The sequence below is a fragment of the Rhinolophus ferrumequinum genome, chromosome 11, assembly GCF_004115265.2.
Source record: "Rhinolophus ferrumequinum isolate MPI-CBG mRhiFer1 chromosome 11, mRhiFer1_v1.p, whole genome shotgun sequence".
In the NCBI taxonomy this organism is placed as follows: Eukaryota; Metazoa; Chordata; class Mammalia; order Chiroptera; family Rhinolophidae; genus Rhinolophus; species Rhinolophus ferrumequinum.
Window position 1 is genome coordinate 51,313,444 of NC_046294.1, and position 24,929 is coordinate 51,338,372.

Consider the following 24,929-nt stretch of genomic DNA (forward strand, 5'->3'; position numbering starts at 1 on the left):
ATGGAGGCTCCGACACATCCTGACAGTAAACCGCCTCCGGAATATCAGGAACCCTGAACTTAACGGCCAAGGGCGAGTCGAGGCAAGGCCGGCCGCCCAAGTCATAGCCACCGGCCTTCCAGGATCACACCCCTTCCAGGGGAAGGAGGGTGTAGGGCAACCCCGGCGCTCTCGGGGTGGGGCCTGCGCGCGCGCGCGCGCGGCCGGGGCGGGGTCTTGGGGCCGGTGGGCGGGGTCTCCGCTTTGGGCTTCGTCAGTGACGGGTCCGGCCCCGCCCATCGGGGAGGGAGGGCGGGGCGCGAGGCAAGCGCGCGAGCTGGGCCGGAGCCCGCCTGGCAGCCCGCGGAGCCGATCGCCGCGAGCGGAGCGCCTGGGTGGTGACGGCTACGCGCGCGATGGCTCCGGCCGCGGATCGCGAGGGCTACTGGGGCCGCACGACCTCCACGCTGGACTGGTGCGAAGAGAACTACGCGGTGACCTGGTACATGGCCGAGTTCTGTGAGTGCGGCTACTGTTCCCGGGCCCCGGCCTGAGGCGGGCGGGAGGGTAAGAGGGCGCGGGGCTGAGGGGGAGACTCCGGGTGAGGTAGGGAGAAGGCGGACCTGGTCGCCAGGGAGGCAGCAGGCCCGGCCGCGGGGGGTGACGTGGGAGCACTGGCCGGGGGCAGGAATGGGAAAACCGCTGATGAAAGGACCGGATAGGGATCCAGTGTGTCACTGAGGAGTGGTCAGGTCGGGTTGATCAGGTTTAGGATTGGGGGGGCGGAAGCGAAGTGGGGAGTCCCTACTAAACCTAAGGGGAAGCCTGAGGGGCAGGATTAGGAATAGGAATTCCTATCTGAGGTACGGAGTAGGGAACAGGCAGGTAGGTTGGGAGATTGGAGGACTCCCTGTTTAGAATGAGGGCCCAGGGCACCTGCTCCTACTCTTGCTGCCACCACCTTCGCCCTGAGGGCACCGGAGAAGCGAACAGATCTTCGCTTAATCTCCCTCCGCCCCCAGACGTGAAAACTCGAAGGTCTTGTTTTCTTGTTTCACTTCGTAGTAGACCTCTTCGGTCACCTCAAGAAAACGGTTTCCCAACCTCAGATCCCGACCCCTACCTTCCATCCCCTCCCACCCAGATTAATACCGAGATCATCCGCTTTCTGAAGACGACTGACTATTGGACTATCTTCTTGCACCAGAGGTGGAAGGCAGAGCCTAGTCTGTCCCTTCATTCTCCGGGCTGGCTTTCCAAAGCACAAGGGACCAAGTTCCTGCTTGCTACCCTCTGCCTCCTGTCCGGCTGCCTAAGGGTTAGGGGTCATCTGGGGACACTACATCCACAGATTGCACCTTCTGAGGGCTTGGGGAAGAATCCTGCTCCAGCTGCTGCCCCTGACAATCACCACTGGCCGCCTCTGGGTTTGTGTGTGTGTGTGTGTGTGTGTGTGTGTGTGTGTGTGTGTGTGTGTTTTGCCAGGTGATTATTTCTGCCAGGCTAGGAGAACACAGGAAAAATCTGCCTCTTCTTTTTCTATTGTTTACTTTGGTCAAGTTTTGAGGGCACAGTGTTTGATCCTTCTTCAGGTACCTGCTTCTGGCAAGGTACAGAGAATATTTGTTAGCTATTATTACTTCCTTCTTTTCATTTGATCTACTTTCTCAGGACGTGAAGCAAACTCTTTTGAGCTAACCTTCCCATTGTTGGGTCCTTCTCCCAGGCATGTGTGTTTGGCTTGTAAGAAAGAGGCAAGGGTTTCCTGCCAGCTGATTCTACGTAATTCTGATCCCAGTAATTGGCTAAGTTTAAAAAAAGAAAACAACTCTTGTTGCAGTTTTCGGGACTTTAGCACCATTCTCTTTAAACCATGATTTAGACTGAGATTTTTCCTGAATTACTAGGTTGAATTTATAATTAAAATTTCCATGATTTTTCATGAATTATGAGTTTTAATTAATCATTTTTTACTTAAGAATGGAACAATATGGGCACAGGGATCATTTATAGTGTAATTGGCAGCCTAACTGTTGGCAAAGGAAGCACCTTACCAGTTTGTTGTTAGATCATGTTGGCAAGCCCATACCTGGTCCAGAGGAGATCTGTGAGGGAAGGGACTTAAAACCATGCGTTCTGAAAATAAATAATAAACAAAATCTGACAAATAGGAAAGATAAAGCAACATACATAATAAACGAAAGTGTTATAACATCTAAAAACAACAATAACAACAAACATGCTTTCCGAATGGGACATGTATGGCATGGAAAAGGAAATCAAGGGTCTTCAGATGTTGGATGGGCTGTCATATAGAGCATGAAACTTTCTGTAATTCCCTAGAACGTGGAATTAGTGTCCTAGGGTTGAAACGAAGGGGAGAGATTTTGCTTCAACATAAAGAAACTTTTCATATAAAGATATAGTCTTGGAATGGGTTGACTTGAGAGGGAGAGGGCTTTCTATAGCTCAACTAACTCATGAATATTTTAAGTGGAATTAATTGTTTAGTAGAGAACGGGGGTTGGCTTTAGTTGGCCTTTAGGTTCTTTGTAGCTTTATGAGTTGTTATAGGTAATAATGATCTGGAGTTTAGAACCAAGGATTAGAATCAAGAGAAAACACTGACAGTTAAATCATGTGAGCTGTGAGAGAGCAAGATACTACTGTGCTGGCAGATAGCTCTGAGAAATGGGAAATGGCTTTAGTTCTTCCTGTCCTCAGAAGAGGAAATTCTGAGCAGACTGCAAGGACAGTTTTGACATAGGAATCAGGGGTTGCAGGAAGAGGAGGAATGAATGTTGCCAGCCCTTTGCACATGTACCTTGGGAGAAAATGAGCTGGAGGAAGTTGTGGTCAAGTCTTTTTACCCAGCAAGTGGTGGTTATCTATCATATCTTGGCGTAAGAGAAATTGATCTTTGAAAAATATGCTGATTACTAATGATATGTTTAAAACAAATGCATTTTTTCATCATTCTTAATAGAAATATTAAGGGTAATAATAATGATAATAGCTATACCTAAGTGCTTACTATGTATCACACGTTGCTAAGCACTTCGTATATCTTGCCTCTGTTGATCTTTACCATAATTCCAAAAAGAAGTTACTGTTATCCTCATTTCACAGATTAGGAAATTGAAGTTCTAGAAGTAAATTATCTAAGGCTGCAAAAAGTGGTGTAGAGGTAGTATTCAATTTGAGGTCTGACTCTAGAGCTACTATACCATATTACTTCTTTTTTTTTATTTTTTTTTTTTTTTAAATTTTATTGGGGAACAATGTGTTTCTCCAGGGCCCATCAGCTCCAAGTCATTGTTCTTTCAATCCTGTTGTGGAGAGTACAGCTCAGCTCCAAGTCCAGTTGCTGTTTTCAGTCTTTAGTTGCAGGGGGCACAGCCCACCATCCCATGTGGGAATTGAACCGGCAACCTTGTTGTTGAGAGCTCGCGTTCTAACCAACTGAACCATCCGGCTGCCCCACCTGCAGCTCAGCAGCAGCTCGTTGCCTTCAATCTAGTTGTGCAGGGCGCAGCTCACTGGCCCATGTGGGAATCGAACCAACAACCCTGTTCAGAGCTCGTGCTCTAACCAACTGAACCATCCGGCCGCCCTACCATATTACTTCTATCACATTTCATTGTTTTGCCCTTATATGCAAGGGATGAGGACAAGCATGAAATAGTTCGCTATCAGAAATGACAAATTGAATAACTATTCAAGAAGCTTATCTTTCAGCATTAGGGTGTGTGTATTTTGGGTAACATAAAGATGAGTACGGGAACTGCATGTTCAGATATGGCACTGGTTCTTCGTCAAAAGCTGCTTCTTAACGTTACCAAAGATCACTCTTCTTTTCTGTTTGAGTAGATTATAAGGCCCAGGGGAAAGGGTAGATAGTTTCTCTTTAGTTGGAAATAATAAGCACTTTGACGTGCCAGGAGTGATAGATACAGGCAATCCTCACTTTATATCATAGTGTGGGATGACACAAATGACCGCGCAAGTTATCTGGCAAAGTCATGTTAATGGAAAAGTTCCCATTGCTCTGTGACCTTTAAAATTTTTCATCAAACATTGTAAACCCTCTTATTGTTGGTTATAAATACAGAGGGTGCCAAAAATATATATACACACACACTTTAAGAAAGGAAAACTGTATTAAAATTGTAATACTCAATATGTGAGTATACCGATAACAAAAGATGAATACAAGTCACATATGACTTCTGCAATTACAAGAGATGCTCAAAGTGGTTGCCATTTGGCGTTCAGACACTTCTGATTACAGCGAGCTACTGTTTGAGAAACATTGACCAAAGTGTCCATCGTATACATTTTTTTGGCTTCCCTGGTATAGAGAAATGAAAACAATATAGAGAAATGAAAAAAAATAGTAAAACTGATATTTAGTGCACTGTAGTTTAAAACATTAAAAACATTGAGAATTAAAATGTTTTGTCTCTAAAAGAATGTATCAAAACTAGTTTGAACAGTGCTTGCCTTCTTGTCTTAAAACTTGGAATGAATGTTTTTTTCTATGCCTTGGTAAATTGTCATACTCCTTTCTAAGTTTGGATCAGCTCCCAACAGTTTATCCTTTGCATTTTCAATATTGTGAAATACCTTTAAGAGTTCCTTTAATTCAAAGTTTTTTGCTGGTGTCACTTCTGGTCCATCTTCATGCTTTTCTCACAACCACTTTCTTCATTTGTGTCAATAAGTTTGCCTTCACTGAGTTCCTCTAGCTGCATGTGGCACCTTCAGTCTGAGGGGGTAACCTGGCAGCAGGGTCAACACTGTCAGCTATTCCTTCTGTAACTCCACTTATGTATGATTGGAATTTCACTTCCAACATTGTCACTTTTTGTTTCTCTGCTGTACTTTCATTATTGTTTGCCTGTACCCTTTTTGGATTATTCACTTTTGTAAAATGTCACCGAAGTTCATCACCAGGAGACAAGGAGGCAGCTCAACGACACGCTTTGCTGTCTGTACACGGGCTAAATAACAGATGTGCAGTGACTAATCACCAACAGACTTTGCCCTGATGTTTTATCCATAGTTAGAAATTCAGGCAGAGAGATATTTTTGTCTCAACACTTTGAAGATATTATTCCATTGTGTCTTTGCTTTTATTTTTGCTGATGACAAGTCTTCCAACAGCCTAATTGTTGTTCTTTTGTAATTTATTTTGTCAAATCCACCAACAAACTTTGGAAGAAGGGACTTGGTTAATCACAGATGATGATGTGCTTCTATTATTTATGTAGTGATTTGTGGACTGAAGATCTACTAGCAAAGTCTGTTGTAATATATTTATAGTTAATATACTGTGATAACTGAAATTTAGATTGTCTTGTTGGGAGATTGGTATTATTTAACTAAACTGTGGTAACTAGAATTTGTGCATACTAGAACCTTGCAAAGTGAAGACTATATTTCTAATCCTCAGAACATTCCCCGTAAGTAGGTGGTGTTATTCCCATTTTATAGATGAGGACACTGAGTCTTAGAGAAATTAAGTAACCTGCTGAGCATCATACAGCTATTGAGTGGCAGAAACAGTATTGAAATATAGGTCTGACAGCTCTTTTTACCAAGACATACTGTCTACAGGAAGTGGAATTCCAAGTGCTGTTGGTTTCATGGAAGAAATATTACCTAAAGGGAAGTGGAAGGGAATTCTATACTTTCATTATCGCCTTAGAGGAGAGTTACCCAGCTAAATATTTTTCAGAATTTTTTTTGTTTATTCAGCAAATACTTACTGAACACCTTTTTTGTCATTGACTCAGAATACAAAACTATGTGAAGTCTGCCAGTTCCAGGTAGCTAACAGGCCCGTAGGGGTATGAATAGATAAGTTCAAGCAGGCATTTCCTACTTTTAAGGGAAATGCATTCCTGAAAAGGTATTTGAAAGGCAAATGTCTAAGAATTGACATAGTATGAAAGAGGGTTTATTTATCAGAAAGCTAAAAAATATTTATAAATTCCTATGGGTTTTATAGGGGCTACCTCAGTCTGAGGGGGTAACCTGGTTAGTAAAACATTTATGGATGGGGAGAATGGGTGGTGACTTTTGATAGCATCATTTAGCCATCTCCTTTTTGTCCTTGGGCTGGGATGGTTCAAGCTAAGCAGGTGTTGTCCCTTCTCACAGGTGTGCTGCCCCCTTCCCATGCTATTCACAGGAATTGGGCAGAAGGAAAGCAGGGCAATCCTTAGTCTTTAGACTGTTATGACGGGATTCACTTCAGTGGGCTCTTTCTTTCCTTGCCACTGCAGCACAAGACCAGAGAGGCTTTACCCAGCTGCCTCTGCCATACACATATGCCACTCAAGGCATCCAGCTGCTTGTAGCTCGTTACTGCCTTTCTTTTCTTTTCCTTTTCTTCAGGCCCCTTCTCACTATCTTCTCTGTAGCCTCAAGTAAGTGAGCATATTTGAGGCTTCTTTTGGTCCTGGGGTCCCATGGGCTGGCAGAGGGGACATCTGGTCACCTTAAGGAAGACAGTCTTTTTTTCTGAGGGTTATTGACAGGCAAGCACTACTGCCTCCGACTTATAGCTCAAGACCCCTGTAAGTCAACTGAAGAATGAAGGCCAAATGAAGAGCCAAATTCAGCATACAAAAGGATTTAGATTTAATGTACACAGGTCAAAATTGCCAGTATATTTTCAGGTTCTGGGATGGGCGTGTGTTTGTGATACATTGGAATGCAAGGAAGGGGTACTTAGTGAAAACTTACAGCATTAAGGCTTTAGAGTGAGGGCTAGAAGAATGGCCATACCAGCTGTTTATTTATTTACTTATCGTGGGAAAATACACACAAAACTTACCATCTTAACCATTTAAGTGTACAGCTCAGTAGTGTTAGTCACATTCACGTTGTTGTGCAACCAGCCTGTAGAACTCTTTTCATCTGGTGGGATGGAACTCCCCATTCCCTTCTCATCCTCAGACGCTGGCCACCACGTTCCACTTTCTGTTTCTAAATTTGACTACTCTAGGTATCTCATATAAGTGGAATTATACAGTATTTGTCTTTTTGTGGCTGGCTTGTTTCACTTAGCATAAGCATAATGTCCGTGTGGTTCATCTATGTGGTAACATATGTTAGAATTTCCTTCTTTTTAAAGGCTGACTAATATTCCATTGCGTGTATAGTCCACATTTTGCTTACCCATTCCTCTGTTGATGGACACTTGGGTTGCTTCCACCTATTGGCTATTGTGAATAGTGCTGCCATGACACGGGTATACAGATAGCTCTTTGAGACCCAAAAGTGGAATTGCTGGGTCATATGGTAACATAGCAACTATTTTAACCTTTTCATTAGAAAGAACCCTTTTTTTTTCTTTCTTGGGCCCCATGAACTTATTATTATTCTTACATAAATAGTAATTTATTATTACTTCTGTATAAATTGTAATTATTAATGTATTTACCCCCATTTTCATTAATCACAGGCATATGTACCGTCAATCAGAGGAGCTCTAGTCAGTGACCACACTGTATTGATTCATGAGATGCAATCACTGATTACCTTAATGTATTGATATAATTCTAGTTCAAAGCAGAACAGCATAATATTTTCATTGCTTCCTTATTGTGGATAAATGTAATTTTTGAAATACTGAAAATAGCCAATACAAACAATAATAGCTAATATTATGGGGCACTTAATGTGCAAATCTCGATGTGTATATTATCTCATAAGAACCCTTATTATAATCCTCATAACCACCCTTTTAAGTTAGATTCAGTTAGTGGTCCTACTTTATAGATACGGAAATTTAGGGCACAGAGGGGTTAACTAATTTATGCAAGGTTTTCCACTTTGCAAAGCTAGGATTTAAACTCACACAGTCTGTCTCCAGAGCACGTTCTCTTTCTCTCTTTCTTTTTTACTTTTAAAATTAGCTTTGTTAGGTATGATTTACTAAAAATAAAATACATTCATTTTAAGTGTATAGTTTGAAAAGTTACACAGCTGTATACATCGGTGCAACCACCATCCCAATTAAGACGTAGACTGTTTCTATCATCCTGAAAGTTACCTAGCAAAGCACTCATTTGTAACCAGATGGTATACTGCTTGATCTCTGAGGTAGGTACTATTTATTATAATTCTAATTTTGCAATTGAGGACACTGAAATTTAGGAAGGTTAAGTAACTTGCCCTAGGTCACACACTATTAAGTAGCAGAGTCTAAGTGACCCAAGGGCCATTTGCTTTCAAAGCAATGCTCTTTAACTACCATACTTCTTGCCTCTTTTCATTACCAGTTTTTCACACCCCAGTGGGAACAAGGACCTTTGGTTGGGAAAATTACTGGTCTGACCTTCTCATTTTACACATAAGGAGAAAGACCTTGGGAATTGAAGTGATTTGCCCAAGATTATGTTGCAAATTAGTGGTAGATCAGAATCCACATTCTGTAGTTTGTCAGTATGGGAAACGGTTGAGCTGACAATGATGATGTCAAATATTATTGATGTTATATTGTTAATGAGTTACAGGAACATAGGACGTTCTCAGGACAAAAAAAAAGATCCTACAGCCAGATGGCTCAGTTGGTTAGAGCGTGAGCTCTGCACAACAGGGTTGCCAGTTCGATTCCCACATGGGCCAGTGAGCTGCACCCAAACTAGATTGGAACCAACGAGCTGTCGCTGAGCTTCCGGAGGGGCGGCCGGATGGCTGAGTTGGTTAGAGCGCGAGCTCTCAACATCAAGGTTGCCGGTTCTATTCCTGCATGGGATGGTGAGCTGCGCCCCCTGCAACTAAAGATTGAAAACGGCGACAGGACTTGGAGCTGAGCTGTACCCTCCACAACTAGAGGGAAGGACAACGACTTGAAGCTGATGGGCTCTGGAAAAACACAGTGTTCCCCAATGCTCCCCAATAAAATTTTAATAAAAAGCTCCTAATGAGTATTTTTTTATGGTGGAAAGCACTAACATCTGTAGAGTGCTTTGCAGCAGCGGTTCTCAGACTTTAATGTGCTTGTGAGTTGCCTGGAGATCTTATTAAAATGCATATTCTGATTCCGTAATTCCAGAACGTGGCCTTAGATTCTGCATTTCTTATACACTGTAGGTTATTCCAATGCTGCTGCTCTGGATGGAGACTATACTTGAAGAAGCAAGGCTTTACAGTTCAGAAAACACTTTTAAGTTGTTTTCCCTGTGAAGTGGAGGTGTTGTCCCTATTTGATGTAAGGAAACCAAATTCAAAAGGATAATGACTTGTTCAGGATCCTGGGGCTTGTACTGTAACCCAGGTTTCTAACTTTGAAAACGAAGTTAGCTGTTCACCCCCTCTACTCCCCCACAATCACATGGTGAAAACACGCGTGTGAAGGAAAGTTTGAAAATAATTGTCCTGGGTAATGAGCAAAATTAGAACTTAAAATTGAACTTTTTCATTTCAGAAAGTTTTCATTCTCATTTGCTCCTAATACCTTCACCAAGCTCAAATCAAACCATCTTTAGACTTAAGTCTGTAGTTAGTAATTAGAGCTTAGTAATACTTGAAGACTAAGCACATTTTGAAGTTTAATCTTGATTTGGTATTTACCCAGTTTATCTGAGATATTAACTAGGAAGAATTGTCATTTGGTAGCACATGTTGGAAGAAATGATTGACTTTTTTTAATGGAACAGTAACTGGTTAAATGGATAAATAAGGATAAATAAGGAGAACAAATACTTCAAATGGTTGGGCTGAGCTGGAATACACAGAATAGTAAACATTTAAATGAAAGTCTTGCCCAGTCATTATTAATTATTTCAGGTTAAAATTTCAAGTTGTTTCTTAGATTTTGAGTTATACCCTTGTCACTTTGCCAACTATTTCCCAGTCAGTGGAAAAACTCACCTGGAGAGTTTTAGGTAGTGCGAAAAAACATTTTAAAAGAAGTAAAGGCATGAAGACACATTTTAGGACCCTGCAAAATGACAGAGCCCAAAAGAGACAGCAAAAGCATTTTACAGTGACGGAAAGGAAAGTCTTACAAGTTTTACTGTGGGGAAAGTACATGATATAATGACTTGGAGTCAGAATCAAGATTCCCCTCTGAACTTTGTTCCATTGAACCTTGTGACTTTGGGCAAATCACGTAATCATTCTTTGTATCAGTTTACGTTCCATAAAATGAGAATAATGATATTTGGCAGGGTTATGAGAATTAAATGGCATGATTATATGTATGTCTATATCTATCTATCTGTATCTATCTGTCAATCATCTATCTACCTGAGAGCACACAGCGAAGTGCCTGAAAAGTACTAGGTGCTCAATAAATATTAGTTGAATTGGAATCTAGTCAAAGTAAGTTTGAAAAATCATACTCTGATTGTGGCCTCCTCATCTGTGCTGGTTAGTTTTATGTGTGAACTTGACTAGGCTATAGTATCCAGTCATTTAATAAAATACTAATCTAGGTGTTGCTATGAAGGTATTTTGTAAGTGTGGTTAACGTGTACAGTCTGTTGACTAAGTAAAGACGACCCTCAGTAATGTGAGCGGGCCACATGCGGTCAGTTGAAAGGCCTTAAGAGCAAACGTCGTGTTTCAGGGGTGTGAGGTGGGAAGGTTAAATGTTTATTTGGGGAGGTCTCTTATTTGAGTCCTCACCTTTGTAGACCTTCTTTCCCTCTCTTCCTTCTTTCCTTCGTTCCTTTCTTCCTTCTTCCCTTCCTTCCTTTCTTCCTTCCTCCTTTTCTCCCTCCCTCCCATTTGTTTGTTTGAATATATTATGAATATACCAGAATTTGTAGGTGTTTTCAGTGGGAAGTGCTTTGGAGTACCTACTGTGCCACCAACCTTAGCCTGACTGCTTTTGTACATGCTGTTCCTTGTCATTCATTGGTAGCTATGTTCTCTCGGTCAGTGAATACCTCTTTAAACCTTGACTGATCACTTCTTACAGATTTAGGTGCTTCTTCGTTTCCCTTTGAAGACTTTCTATTGACGGAAGGATTAAGGACAAATTCTAACATGGTGTGAAAAGCCTCCCCCCTCCCCCTTAATGAATATTTTCACACATACAACAAAGTTGGAAGAATTTTGCAGTGACTTTATGTTCACCTGCTACCTGAATTCTACCATTAACGTTTTACTATACCCATTTTATCACTTATGTATCTATTTCTATTTATCCATTCCTCTCTCCATCTATCAATTCATTTTGTTTGTTGACACATTTCAAAGTAAATTGCTGGTATCTGTACACTTTCCGCTAAGTACTTCAACATGACATCATTAACTAAAGTTCAATTCTTTATGTTTTCCTCTTGATGTAAAATGTATATTCAATGTAAGGCACAAACCTTAAGTGTAACTTTGCTGAATTTTGAGAAATGTGTGCATCTGTATAACCAAATCCCTATCAAGATATAGAACTTTCCATCAAGCAAAAAAATTCCTCATGTCCCTTCTCTGTTAATCCCGACCTCCACCTTCTCCCTTCTCCCCAGAGGCAAAAACATTCTGATTCTTTCCCCCCACCATAGATTAGATTAGCCTATTCTAGAACTGCATGTAAGTGGAATCATATAGTATTTACTATTTGGTATAATGCTTCTTTCACTTATAATAATGTTTTTGAGATTCATCCATATCATTGCATGTATTGATGATTCCTTTTTATTGCTGAGTAGTATGCCATTATATTAATAACCCACAGTTTGTTTATGTATTTTTCTGTTGATGGACACCTGGCTGTTTTCAGGTTTGGGCAATTATAAATTCAGCAGCTATGAACATTCTCGTACAAGTCTTGTGGATATATATTTTCATTTCTTGTAGGTAAACACCTAGGGTTGGAATAACTGGGTCAAGGGTAGTTGTATGTTTAGTTTTATTAGAAACTGCACATCTTTTCCCAAAGTAGATGTACTATTTTACATTCACAGTGTTGGAGCCACATTCTTGCCAACATTTGAGATGAGTTTTTTTAATTTTAGCCAGTCTGATGGATGTGTCATTGTAGCTCATTATTCTAAACTCTTAGTCTTTCTCCTTTCCCTGTAGTCCCTACCTTCCCTGCTTACACTGTATTCCTGCCAAAACAGGCTATTTACGTATACATGTATACTCCTATGCACCTTTCATTGTTCTTGCTGCTTGTATGAGAGGTAGAATAAATTATTTTTTAAAGTCATGAAGTTTGGGGGTGGTTGTTATTCAGCAATAGATAACTGAAACGGCATCTGAAGTTGAGTTTGGAGCAATTTTGATTTCCTATTGTGTAAACTCAGAATTGCACCATACCTTTTATTTAGAAAATGAGACTTTAAACATAATAATAAAGTTTAATACTTTTATAGGTTATTCTACCAGGAGATTTCAAAGAATTTTAGAAGCATCGTTTTATTTATCCTTATAATGTACTCATGAGACTCAAAAAAGGTATTTTACTCAATGAAAGTGAATAAGTACTTCAAGGTTGAAATAATTCAGTTGCAGAGCTAGAAAAATCTTTGACTCATTATAGGTATACACTCTTGCTCTGAAAGTTCTTTAACTTTTCAGAGCAAGCTGCTTTTAACAGCAAGTGGATAGACTGCTATGAAGCCAGAAAACAAATTGAAGTCCAAAATTATGCATGTTAAAATCTTGATACTGCTACAAAAACTTTTTAAGACTGACATTCACTCATTTATTCATTCATACAAGACGATAAGGAGAGATTCTAGATAAGATAGTGTTCTCCAAATGAAATATTATGGTTTCTAGGCTATTTTACCTGCTGGGTAGCAGTTGGCCCTATCTCCCTTTGATCACTGGAGTTGCTTCAATTAGTCTTGCCTGTCAGATGGATGTTCTCTGTTCTTTCACTACTCTAGGAATGTCAGACCCAAAGCTTGAGAATTGAAGAGAATTATGACCTTGATAATAAGGAGGACTATTCTTTGATTAAGAGCAGTCATCATTAAATAAAAATTTAGCCCCCTGTGTGCCCTTCCCTAATTCCATCTCCCTTTTTCTCCAGAGATGACCACTATCCTTAATTTAGTGTTTATCATTTTCTAGATATTTACCATTTACACAATTCTAAAACTATATGTTTAGGTTTGCGTGTCTTATATTTTATATAAGTGGAATTGTACCTTATATATATTCTTCTGCAACTTGCCTTTTCACTCAAATTGTGGTCCTTAGTATCACCCATGTTCCTGAGAATTGCCTGTGTTGATGGGTATAGATATAGCTCATTTATTTTTATGTTGTTTAGAATTCCACTATATGAATATTTTCATTCATCCATTCTTCAATCATTGGATATTTTGTTTTCAGGTTTTTGGCATTACAAATAATGCATGAGCATGCTTGTACATCTGTGGTACACACAAATGTTTAAGAGTTTCAGTATGTACTTAGGAGTGTAGTTGTTAGATTGTAGGGCCCATATTCAACTTTTATTAGATCAGAAGTAGCTTTTTGGACTCATGACCCCTTTACACATTTAAAAATTGTTGAGGACCCTGAAGAACTCTGAGTTAAATCTATTGGTATTTACTATATTAGAAGTTAAAATTGAAAACATTTTAGATTTTTATTAATCCATTTAAGAATCATGCTTGTGAGAAATGAGATTTACCCAGCTGTGTATCAGTGGTTTGCTCCTTTTAATTGTTGAGTAGCATTCCATTGTATGAATAATACCATAAATTGTCCGCTCCACTTTGATGGACATCTGAACTGTTTCCAGTTTTTGGTTATTATGAATAAAACTGCTGTGAACATTTTTATACATATGTTTTCATCTTTCTTGGATAAATTCCTACGAGTGGAATTGCCAGGTTATAGGGTTGATTTGTTTATGTTTAGTTTTATAAGGGACTGCAAGACTTTTTACAAAGTGATGTATACCATTTTTCATTCTCATCATGGAAGTTTTCGGTGTTCCACATCCTCAGCAATATTTGGTGTTGTCATTCTTTTTAATTTCATCCATTTGGGATTATGTGTAGTGATATCTCATTGTAGTTTTAATTCGCATTTACCTGCTGACTGAAGATGTTGAGCACATTTGCATGTGCTTGTTGGCCATTTGAATATCTTCATCTGTGACATGGCTTTTCAATCTTTTGCCCATTAAAAAAAGTGGTTCTTATTATTGAGTTATTAGGGGCTCCTTAAATATTCTGGACACAAGTCCTTTTATCATGTGGATGTTTTGTGAGTATTTCCTCCCTGTCTGTGATTTGTCTATTTATTTTCTTAGAGATGTCTTTTAATGAGGAAAAGTTTAAAATTTTGATGGAGTCTAATTTGTCATCTTTTTCTTTTAAGGTTATCGCTTTCCTTATCCTGTCTAAAAACCTTTGTCTACCCTCAGGTTGTAAAGATATTCTCTCATGTTCTCTTCTAGAAGATTTATAGTTGCAGCTTTAATTTAGGTCTATATCCAGCTCAAATTCATTGTTATATATGATGTGAAGTAGGGATGGAGGGTTATTTTTTCCCCATATACATACATGTCACAACAGCACCATTTGCTGAAAAGACTTTTCCTTCCCCATTGGATTGCTTTTGCTCCTTTGTCAAAAATCAGTGGGCTGTACATGTTCATCTATTTATGGGCTTTCTAAACTATTAATCTATTTGTATATCCTTATACCATTACCACAAAGTCTTGGTGAAGATAGCTTTATAGTAGGCCGTGAAGTCAACTACTGTAACTCTTCCAACTTGGTTCTTTTTAAAGGTTGTTTTTGATATTCTAGGTCTTGGGCATTTCCATATGAATTTTAGAATCAGCCTGTCAATTGTGGTGGTTTTAAAAGATGTTCACAGATCCTTTGCTACTTCTCTGTTGAAGAGGTAGAACTTAACCTTGTCTTCCACCTGATTATGGGCCAAATTTAGTGACATAGCTTTTAATAAAATAATATAGAAGTAATGGGGTGAGACTTCAGATACTAGGTTATAAAAGGCATGGCTGCTTCCATCTTGGCTTGTTTTCATCTTGGATCACTCACTCTGGCGGAAACCAGCTCTCATGTCATGAAAAGAAGTCTATGTGGTGAGGAACTGAAGTCTCCAGCCAACAGCTGGGTGAATTAGCTGTCTTGGAAGTAGGTACTCCAGCTACATTCAGGCCTTCAGGTGACTTCAGACCTGAATCCATGAGACCTCTTGAGTCTGAACCACATTCATATTTCTAACGCTCAGAGACTATGTGAAATAGTAAATGTTTGATTTTTTTTAAGCTGTTAAGGTTTGAGGTAATTCATTATACAACGTAGCTACCTAATCCATCAATTTTTATTTTTTTAAAAAGCCTATTGGGATTATGATTGGGATTGTATTATATCTATAAATCAGTCTGGGGAGAACAGACATCTGAGAAATGTAAGTCTTACAATGCACAATGGTATATGTATTTATTTAGGTTTCCTTTAATTTCTCTCAGTAGTTCTATAGTTTTCACTGCAGAGGTCTTAAACATCTTGTTAAATTTACTTCTAAGTATTTTATGACTTTTGATGCTGTTATAAATTGTATTTTTATAATTTCATTTTTCTAATTTTTGCTAGTATATAAAATTGATTGTTATCGTCCTTCTGTCTTCTGCCTTGCTAAATTCACCTATTAGTTTTTTTGTTACTAAGTAAACAATCATGTAATCTGTGAATAGAAAATTTTATGTCTTCCTTTCTGATCTTTATGCATTTTTTTCTTGCTTTATTGCACTGGCTAGTACCTTTCAGTACAATGCTGAGTAAAAGTAGTATGAGTGGACATCCTTGCCTTTTCTTTATCTGAGGAGGAAAGCATTCAATATTTCATTATTAGATGTAATGTTAGCTATAGTTTTTTTTGTAGACATCCTTTGTCTGATCGAGGAAATTCTTTTCTTTTCCTAACTTGCTGAGTTTTATTATGAGTGAGAATTGTATTTTGTCAAATGTTGTTCTGTATCCATTGAAGAGATCATGTTATTTTGTCCTTTCTGTTAATAAAATAAAATGATTGATTTTTTTAAATGTTGAACTAACTTTGCTTCCCCCGGCCCACTTGAACATGAGGTATTATCACATATATATACCTGGGTTTGATTTGCCAGTATTTTGTTAAGCATTTTTGCATTGTTGTTCATGAGAGTTACTGGTCTGTAATTTTGTTTTTCATTAGGTTTCTTGCATCAGTTTGTATTTTTCAAGGACTTTGTTTCATCTAAGTTGTTGAATTTATTGGCATAAAATTATTTTGATATTCCCTTATTGCTCTTTTAATGTCTGTAGAATCTGAGGTTATTTCTGTTCTTTCATTCCTGATATTGGTCATTTGTGTGTTCTCTCTTTTGTTGATTAATCATCGTAATAGTTTATTAAACTTTATCGATCATTTCAGAGGAACAACTTTTTGCCTTTTTGTTTATTTATTTATTGGGGAAGGGGAACAGGACTTTTTTGGGGTACAGTGTGTACTTCCAGGACTTTTTTCCAAGTCAAGTTGTTGTCCTTTCAGCCTTAGTTGTGGAGGGTGCCGTTGAGCTTCAAGTTGTTGTCCTTTCAGTCTTAGTTGTGGAGGGCACAGCTCAGCTCCTGGTCCAGTTGCCATTGCTAGTTGCAGGGGGCACAGCCCACCATCCCTTGCGGGAGTCGAACCGGCAACCTTATGGCTGAGAGGACGCGCTCCAACCAACTGAGCCATCCAGGAGCACAGTGGCAGCTCAGCTCAAGGTGCCATGTTCAATCTTTTAGTTGCAGGGAGCGCTGCCCACCATCCCTTGCGGGATTTGAGGAATCGAATTGGCAGCCTTGTGGTTGAGAGCCCACTGGCTCATGTAGGAATCCAACCGGCAGCCTTCGGAGTTAGGAGCACAGAGCTCTAACCGGCTGAGCCACCGGGCCGGCCCCCAACTTTTTGCCTTTGTTAATTTTCTCTACATTTTTCTTATTCTCTTTTTCTTTTCTACTTTTTTTTTTAATTCAGCTCATCCTTTTTTTTTAATTTCATAAGGTGGAAGTTTAGAACACTAAATTTAGGTCTTTCTTTCTAATACAAGTATTTAAAATTGTAAATTTCCGTTTTAGCACTCTATAGCTACGTACTACAAATTTTGAATGCTTTATTTCAAGTTTTCCTGTGATTTCTTCTAAATGACCCATAAGTTAAAGAAGAAATTGCAGGAAAAGTAGAAGTAACCTATGGGTCATTTAGAAGTGTGTTGTCTAATTTCCAAATATTTGGAATTTGCAAGGTATTTTTTTGTTATTGATTTGTAGTTTAATTTCATTATGTTCAGAGAACACATTTTAAATATAAAATTTTTAAATTTATTGGCTGGTTTTATTGTTCTTCATATGTTTTACTTGGTGAATGTTCTATATGCACTTGAAAAGAATATGTATTCTGCTATATGCATGTAGTTTCTGTGTCAGTCAGGTAAAATTAGTTGATAGTTTTGTTCAGGTCTTGTGTATACTTGTATATAGTCCATTTACCTTTAATGTAATTATCATTATGATTCTTATCATCTTGCTATTTTATTTTTCCATCTGTTTTTTCGCTTTCTTGCCCTCACTCTTTTCCTTCCTTCTTTTAAATTAATTTAGGGGTGTGTATGTGTGTGTGTATTTATTGTTCTATGTCATCTTGTCTACTAGCTTCTCTGCTCCATCTCTCTTTTATTTCATTAGAGTTTGCTGTGGAATTTATAGTATGTATCTTTATTATAGTCTACCGTCAAGTAATATTATACCACTTCACGTATAAGAACCTTAAATAGTGTACATTAAAAAAAAATTGAGGTATTTTTTTTATTGAGGTATAACAACAAAAAATTATTCCATTGTCTTCTAGTTTGCATTTTTTTGTTTAAGAAGTCATAATTTTTTTATGATCATTGTTCCCTTTGCCTTTTTTCTGTCTGCTTTTAAGATTTTCTCTTTATCTTTGTTCCATGGTGATGAGGTGGTGGAGGTGGTGGTGGTGGTGATAGTGTGTGTATGATTATCTTGCTTGGAGTTTCTAGATCTTTTTAGGTCTTTGGATTGATTTTTAAAAAAATAAAATTTGGAATATTTCAAGTCAGCATTTTAAAGCCATGGAATTAGGTGTGTGTATATGGTTAGGATTATGCTATCTTCTTGGTGAATTGGATCCTTATTTTTGTAGTGCTTTTTATTTTAAAGTTCTTTTTATCTGATATTATGATAGCCCTACCAGCTTTTTTTTGTTTTTGGTAGTATTTATATATTATCTTTTCATTCTTTTACTTTTATCCTTTCCGCATTCTCATGTCTTATTTGAAACTCTTATAAACAGAACATATCTATTTTTTATTCATCCCTATAGCGTTAGTACTTAACATTATAGCTGTCACTTATGGGCAAAGAATACAGTTTTACAAATAACTTAATTATTAAAGTGTATTGAGGAATGCTCTGGGTAAACCTAGTCTACACTGGAAACTGAAGGAGAGAAAGGAATTCATTCCTCAGGTGATACATTTAACAAATATTTGTTGAGCATGTATTTTATGCAAGGTACTTATTTGAAGGTAACTGGGATTTGTTTTACTCAGGTATGATAGTACACACAGACATAGAAATAACTGTCATGAAGGAAGAAGTTTTTATACTCACAGTTCCCTAGAAACAGGAAGTATGGGACACCACACAGAGCCACATGGGGAGTGGGATGTGGGCAAGAGTTGTGGTTTCTGTGGGAAGGAACAGGCAAGGTAGGGTAAGCAGGCCTAGGATTGGTTCGTTTGAATAATTTCAGTGGGCTCTGAGTCATAGGGATTGTCTTTATTTGTCTGATAACCTGGCTCTGGGGTAATTTGGGCAGGGAAATAGTGGCCTGGAGTGTAAGAGCCTGATAAAGGAGGTGTGGTTGGGGTTATGGGCTCTGGATTGTTTGGTTTGCAGATAAAAGGCGTTCTTGCAGGCAGGCAAGTATTAGGTTGGTGCACAAGTAATTTCGTTTTTTGCAATTATATTTAACTTTTTAAACTGCAATTACTTTTGCACCAACCTAATAGTATGCTTTTTAGTTAGCCCTGGGATAGAGCAGTCCTACCAGGTTAGCAAGACCCCGGATGTCAAAGCATCAAATATGAAAAGCAGAACACATGGTTGTTACAGTAAGTACTCTTCTAGGAGCTTGTGATACGGCCATGAGGAAAACAAATAAGATGGTTCTTGTCATGAGATTGCATTCTAATGAGGGGAGGTGACATATACATAAGCAAGTATATCAATGGTTTCTAACTGTGATAAATGCTATGAAGAAATAAAACAATGTAATATGTTAGAGAATGGCTAGGGGACTTTTTTCATTAGGGTAATTAAGGAAGAGGTCTCTGAGTTGGTGGAATTTGGCATAATACCTAGAGAATGAGAAGGAATGTGTGATAATCTGGGATAATCCTGTTCCTGGCAGTTCTGCAAATGGCTCTGAGGCTGGAATGGACTTGATTTGTTTTAGGAGCAATAAGAAAACTAGTGTTGTTGGAATGGGTGGGCAAGGAGAATTATTAGAAGGGAGGCAGGGGTTGATTGTATTGGTCTTACAGACTATGGTAAAGAGTTTGACTTTTATTTTATTTTCAATTGATAGCCTTTGGAGGGTTTTAGGCAGAGGAGTAAATTTTTTTACACTCAGTTCAGAACAAATTAGTACAAACAACAATGACAATGTAATATTTGGGAGATACACTAACATGCTACAATTAAATGATTAAAAAGGAACATTTTTATTAAATTGGGAAAATTTTCATGAAATACATATCTTCTAAGGCGGATAGTGATCCAAGTGGGAGATTAGGACTGACGAAGAATGAGGATGAAATTTTAAAGGAGAAGAATCCAACAAAGCAGGCCTTATGTGTATGCTCAGGCACCACAGCTTTTCAAATATAAGAACTTGCGATCGAGAACAACGTATAGATAAAGTTTAAAATTTAAGAATGGCCAAAATAAGTGATAAAAGAGATATAAAATAGCTGTAGAATTCAGAGAAAGCCTGTTGTCCTCAACTTTCTACAAAGTATTTTTGATAAGGGATTGGGGGACTAAAGCTAGATTAGTTTTAAGAGAGGGTAAAGATTGTAGTGGGTGATGAGAAGGCAAAGAAAACTCAAGAAGAGATACACAGACAACTGGAAGTAAATTTATATGCTTTGCATTAGCTGGATCAAGAGAATCATCTTCATATAAAAAATCATAATTGGTAGCCAACATATTACAGTTTTAAATATTTTACATTCTATAGGTGGATATGTTCTTGTCAGTTTCTTAGAATTAAATTATATTTCAGTAAAACAAATGATTTTTAGGATATGGATGGCCATAGGTATTTTAGATTAAACCATTTCAAGAAAAGGGCATTTTAGTTAGTGCCTTTAAAGACTAAGAAAAATTAATAAGCAAATTCAGAGGCATGACAGTAAGTACAAGAATCAATCTTACATGAAATGCTCTCTCTGTGCCCTGTCACAAAAATCTTTAAGGGATTCAAGCCTTTTGATTAGTTGCAGACTTGAGAAAAAGAAGGAATTAGTTGATGGGATTTTGAGTCACTTGTTAAGTATTCTAAAAATTGTTACTCTTCAAAAACGTTCATGAAGAAAAGAAAGAAGCACTAACATTGGAGTGAGAAAGCTTTTGGGATTTCGAATAAGTCATCTTTCTGAATTATTTTTAAGTAGTGATTAAAAAGAAAACTTTAGAAAATGACATTGTTATAAAATATATTTCCTGCCTATGTAGTAGAATTATTGTGAAAGCCAAAGGAGGATATTAATACAAATTGATTTTGTATTACAAAGCCTTACAGATATGAGGCAATATGATTCAGGAGTATACCTAAATTTTTGTGATGCTCCTGCATGTGCATGTTTGTTACAGAATACTTCTGTATGTCTGAGCGTTACCACAGCTAGTTGAAGCTGCTTTGGATTCTGTGAATGCTAATTACAAAATGGACAACATTTTTAAGCTTAAGAAAATCATCAATAGAAAGAATATCAGCAAATGTTAGTAAAAATAATAAACTTTTGACTTCTCTTAAAAATTAAAATAAAAAATACTATATATGCTTCATATTTATATTGGGCTAACTGGGCAGGTATATTTACTGGCTTTAAAGAAATGTTTTCTACCTTAAATATTAATTTAGCACTTCTGACTAAGTTTTCATGGTCAAAATACTCCTGGTAGTATGTCACAAAAAGCTCCTGCAATTTTTTTGGAACTGCAAGGGATTTTATGTTTTATATATGAGGGAGCTGTGGCACATGCAGGTGAAATAAATCCCCAAGGTACACAGTGAATCCGAATTCAGAGTCTGCTGAGTACTGGGTGCCAAGTACTGTCCAGCGCAGTGCTCTGATAGCAGAAGGAGGCTGATGATAAAGGATGCTCTCAGAAAACGGAGATGGGCAGTAGAAAGAGACAAAAAAAAGTCAGTAGTTATAAAGTAGCAATGAGGCTTTGGATAACAACGTGGACAAAGTCATCAGAAAGTGGAAAAAGGAAAGACTTTGTCTCAGCGTTAGTTAGTAAAGGCCTAGTGAGGAGGTGACTGTTGAGTTGGGCTTTGAAAAATTAGAATTTTGTAGGAGAGCCACAGGTATTACATGTAGTAAGAACCAAGGCAGAAAGGTATTGCAAATGGGAGACAAATGACAAATTCATCTTGAATGGACGGGGTCATGGGAATGAGTTGGACGTGACAGGCAGAACTAGACTCTCAGCGTGCGGGGCATAATTCCTCGAGCAGTCTGTACGTTCTGGCTTTGAATACCATCGTTGTGGTTCTCTTAGGGTTATAAAGTAACTGTGGAACAGCTACTCTTTTTCTGACAAAACCTACAAGGGGTTTATGGAATAAGGACTTCACCCCCACCACCACCACCCCATCCCACCCCCAGCCCCCAAACCAGGGTTGTTCTTGTCGACTGGCAAAAAGAACTCTCCAGAAAATCCACCAAAAGAGCAGTTTATTCAGGAAAAGAAAAAGAAACAAAAACCACCACCGCAGTGCAGGAATGCACACCTCCCACCCCAGGGCTCCAGCCGGCTGCCTACGTGAAGAAGAAGAATCTGGTTCCAAGATGCTATTCTATTTATTAGTGTCCCTTCCCCAGAAATTACCACAAAGTTTAACAGGAAGTCAGGACTAGAGAGTTAACAAGGGTCCTAGGTCCACCCATAGTCCTCCCAGCTCTATGGTTAAGCATTTTAAGATGCCAATTCACTTTTATCATTCTCTATAATTTCAGTTATTCCTATTCAACCTCAACATTTTAGAGGTGCAGCTTGAATATTACTTGTTCCTTGAAGATTTTTATTGGGGAAGGGGAACAGGACTTTATTGGGGGACAGTGTGTACTTCCAGGCCTTTTTTCCAAGTCAAGTTGTTGTCCTTTCAATCTTAGTTGTGGAGGGTGCCGTTCAGCTTCAAGTTGTTGTCCTTTCAGTCTTAGTTGTGGAGGGCGCAGCTCAGCTCCAGGTCCAGTTGCTGTTGTTAGTTGCAGGCGGCGCAGCCCACCATCCCTTGCGGGAGTTGAGGAATCGAACCGGCAGCCTTGTGGTTGAGAGCCCACTGGCCCATGTGGGAATCGAACCGGCAGCCTTCGGAGTTAGGAACATGGAGCTCTAACTGCCTGAGCCACCGGGCCAGCCCGTTGAAGCCTTGATTCTTCCAGATAGATTTGCTGCTTCCTCTGGGCTCCCTCAACTCTTCATATATAATGTTTTATATTCTTATTTGTTTATGTCCTTGCTTTCCCCTTAGATTTAGAGTTTTTCAAAGCTCTGCTGACCTTTGTATCATCTTGTACCAACAGTGTTTGGCACACAGTAAGAGTTCAGTAAATATTTTCTGAATGATTGGATGAATATTTGTACACTACTTTTTTTCAATTAAAACTTTTTTCACATAAACTACACACATTTAAAGTGTAAAATTTGATAAATTTTGACAGATGTACTCCTGTGAAACCACAATATGTTCAAGATATTGAACATATTCATTACCCCTAAAAGTTTCCATGTGCACCTTTGTTGTTTCATATATTTTGTCCACTGTTGTTTCCGGTAGGAGAGTAAATCTGGTCCTTGTTTCTCCATCTTGTGTGGAAATGTAATGTGTATTATTTTAAATCCTGTCGTTGATACAGCCTACCTTGCTTGTTATTGCCCTCTGTTAGAATAGTCTTCCTTAATTATGCAATAAGCATGCTGTGTAGGTATCTTCATAAAGCCGTTGTGTACGTATAGTCAGTAAATGGTTTGCTTCTTTAAGAGATTGGACAAAACATGTTACTAATTCAAAAAATAACCTGAAATTTAAGCTACATATTTATACTTTCAAATCTATTTTGTTTCTTTTGTCTGGCATATTTTACCCCAGGCTTTTAGCTTCAGCTATTACGTGCCCTTATTTTTTAGGTGTTTTATCTTATAAACAGCAGGTAACTATTTCTGTTATTTTTTAAGTTCAGTCTCATTCTCTGTCTTTCTACTGCATTTACTGTGATTACTGATACATTTTTATTTATTTCCACCCTTTTTAATGCTCTCTATTTATCCTACATTTATAAAGTTTTTCTTGATTCTGTTGGCATTAATTCATTTTCTTTCCCTTCTCCCTTCTACTGGTTTGAAAGTCACTAGTTTGTTCTAGTTCTATTCCTTTAGTGGTTACTTAGAGTTTTTAAAAATGCACGTTTGACTTAAAGTCCAAATTTATCTCTTCCCTCCTCTTAGGTAATCAAAGAACCTACTTTAACTTTGAATATGCTACTCCCACCTTACTTGCCATTGCTATGCAGTATTTAGTTCTACCTTGTATTAGTCTTCTTTGCTGCATAACACATTACTACAAATTTAGTGGCTTAAAGTAACACATTTATAATTTCAGTTTCTATATGTTAGGAGTGTGGGCCTGGCTTGCTTGGGTCCTTTGTTTAGGGTCTCACAAAGCTGCAATCAAGGTGTTAGCTGGGGCTGTGGTCTCATCTGAAGCTTGAATAGGGAAGATTCCGTTAGCAGAATTCAGTTCCCTGTGGTTGTAGGACTGGCTTCAGTTTCTTGCTGGCTTTTGGATGCAGGCTATCCTTAGCTCCTGGAGGCTGCCCTCAGTTCCTTACACAGTGTGGTAGCTTCGTTCTCAAAACCAGCAAGGAGTGAGAGGCTTCAACAACATGAGTGCCACCATCTTATGTAACGTTATTACGTACACATATATCTTGTCATCTGCTATGTTCTATTGGTTAGAAACAAGTCACAGGTTATGCCGAAACACGAGAGGAGGGGATTACACAAGGGTATGGATACCAGGATAGTTAGTATCACGGGGCCACTTTAGAATATACTTGTCACATGCCTTGTTTTTAGACTTCCAAGTGAGGTAATTAATTGTTTCTATTTGTTTTATTAATTTTTACCCTGTAACCAGGTCAATATAGAACAGCTTTTTGTTGTTTGTCTGTGCTAGTGGGTAATTACTTTTCTATTTCATTTAGCTACTAAGTAGTAGTCCCTCAAGCATCTCAGCTTTATGTAAATGTTCTCAGATCCAGTTCTCGTCCTTGCATGGTCCAAGGCATCATGTCGCCTGTTCCTGTATGAGCACTAAAACTCAGCCTGCTATGGTACTGACACTTGAATTCACTGCCCTACCTTTTTCCCTCTCAGCTACAATATTGATTTCTTTCTCTCTTTTTTTTTCACTCCTGGAATCAGTCTTTTGGGAGTTCAGCTGTACATTTAAAAATATGTTAATTAAATTTTATCCAGCATATCTAGGTATTTGTAATGAGAGTATTTTGGGGTTGTCTGCCATATCACTCAGTAGCTATTTCTTTACTTCCTTTTTTTTGTTTCTCCCCTCTTCTTCCGCCTCCCCCTGCCTCTACTCCAGTTCACATTTCAAGCCGTTGTTTCTCAGCCTAGTGGTGTAGGACACAG

General features: G+C 38.5%; 1 protein-coding gene across 2 annotated transcripts in view; it reads left to right on the forward strand.

Moving 5' to 3' along the window:
• Window positions 1-303: 303 nt before the first annotated feature.
• ACER3 (alkaline ceramidase 3) overlaps window positions 304-24,929 on the forward strand; it is a 111,228-nt gene continuing 86,602 nt past the window's right edge. Inside the window, exon 1 of one of the 2 annotated variants that reach the window (XM_033120670.1) lies at window positions 304-498. In XM_033120670.1, the coding sequence (XP_032976561.1) occupies window positions 396-498 (103 nt within the window). In that variant the 5' untranslated portion in view covers window positions 304-395. The remainder of the gene's footprint in view (window positions 499-24,929) is intronic. The other variant, XM_033120669.1, reaches the window with a different exon arrangement.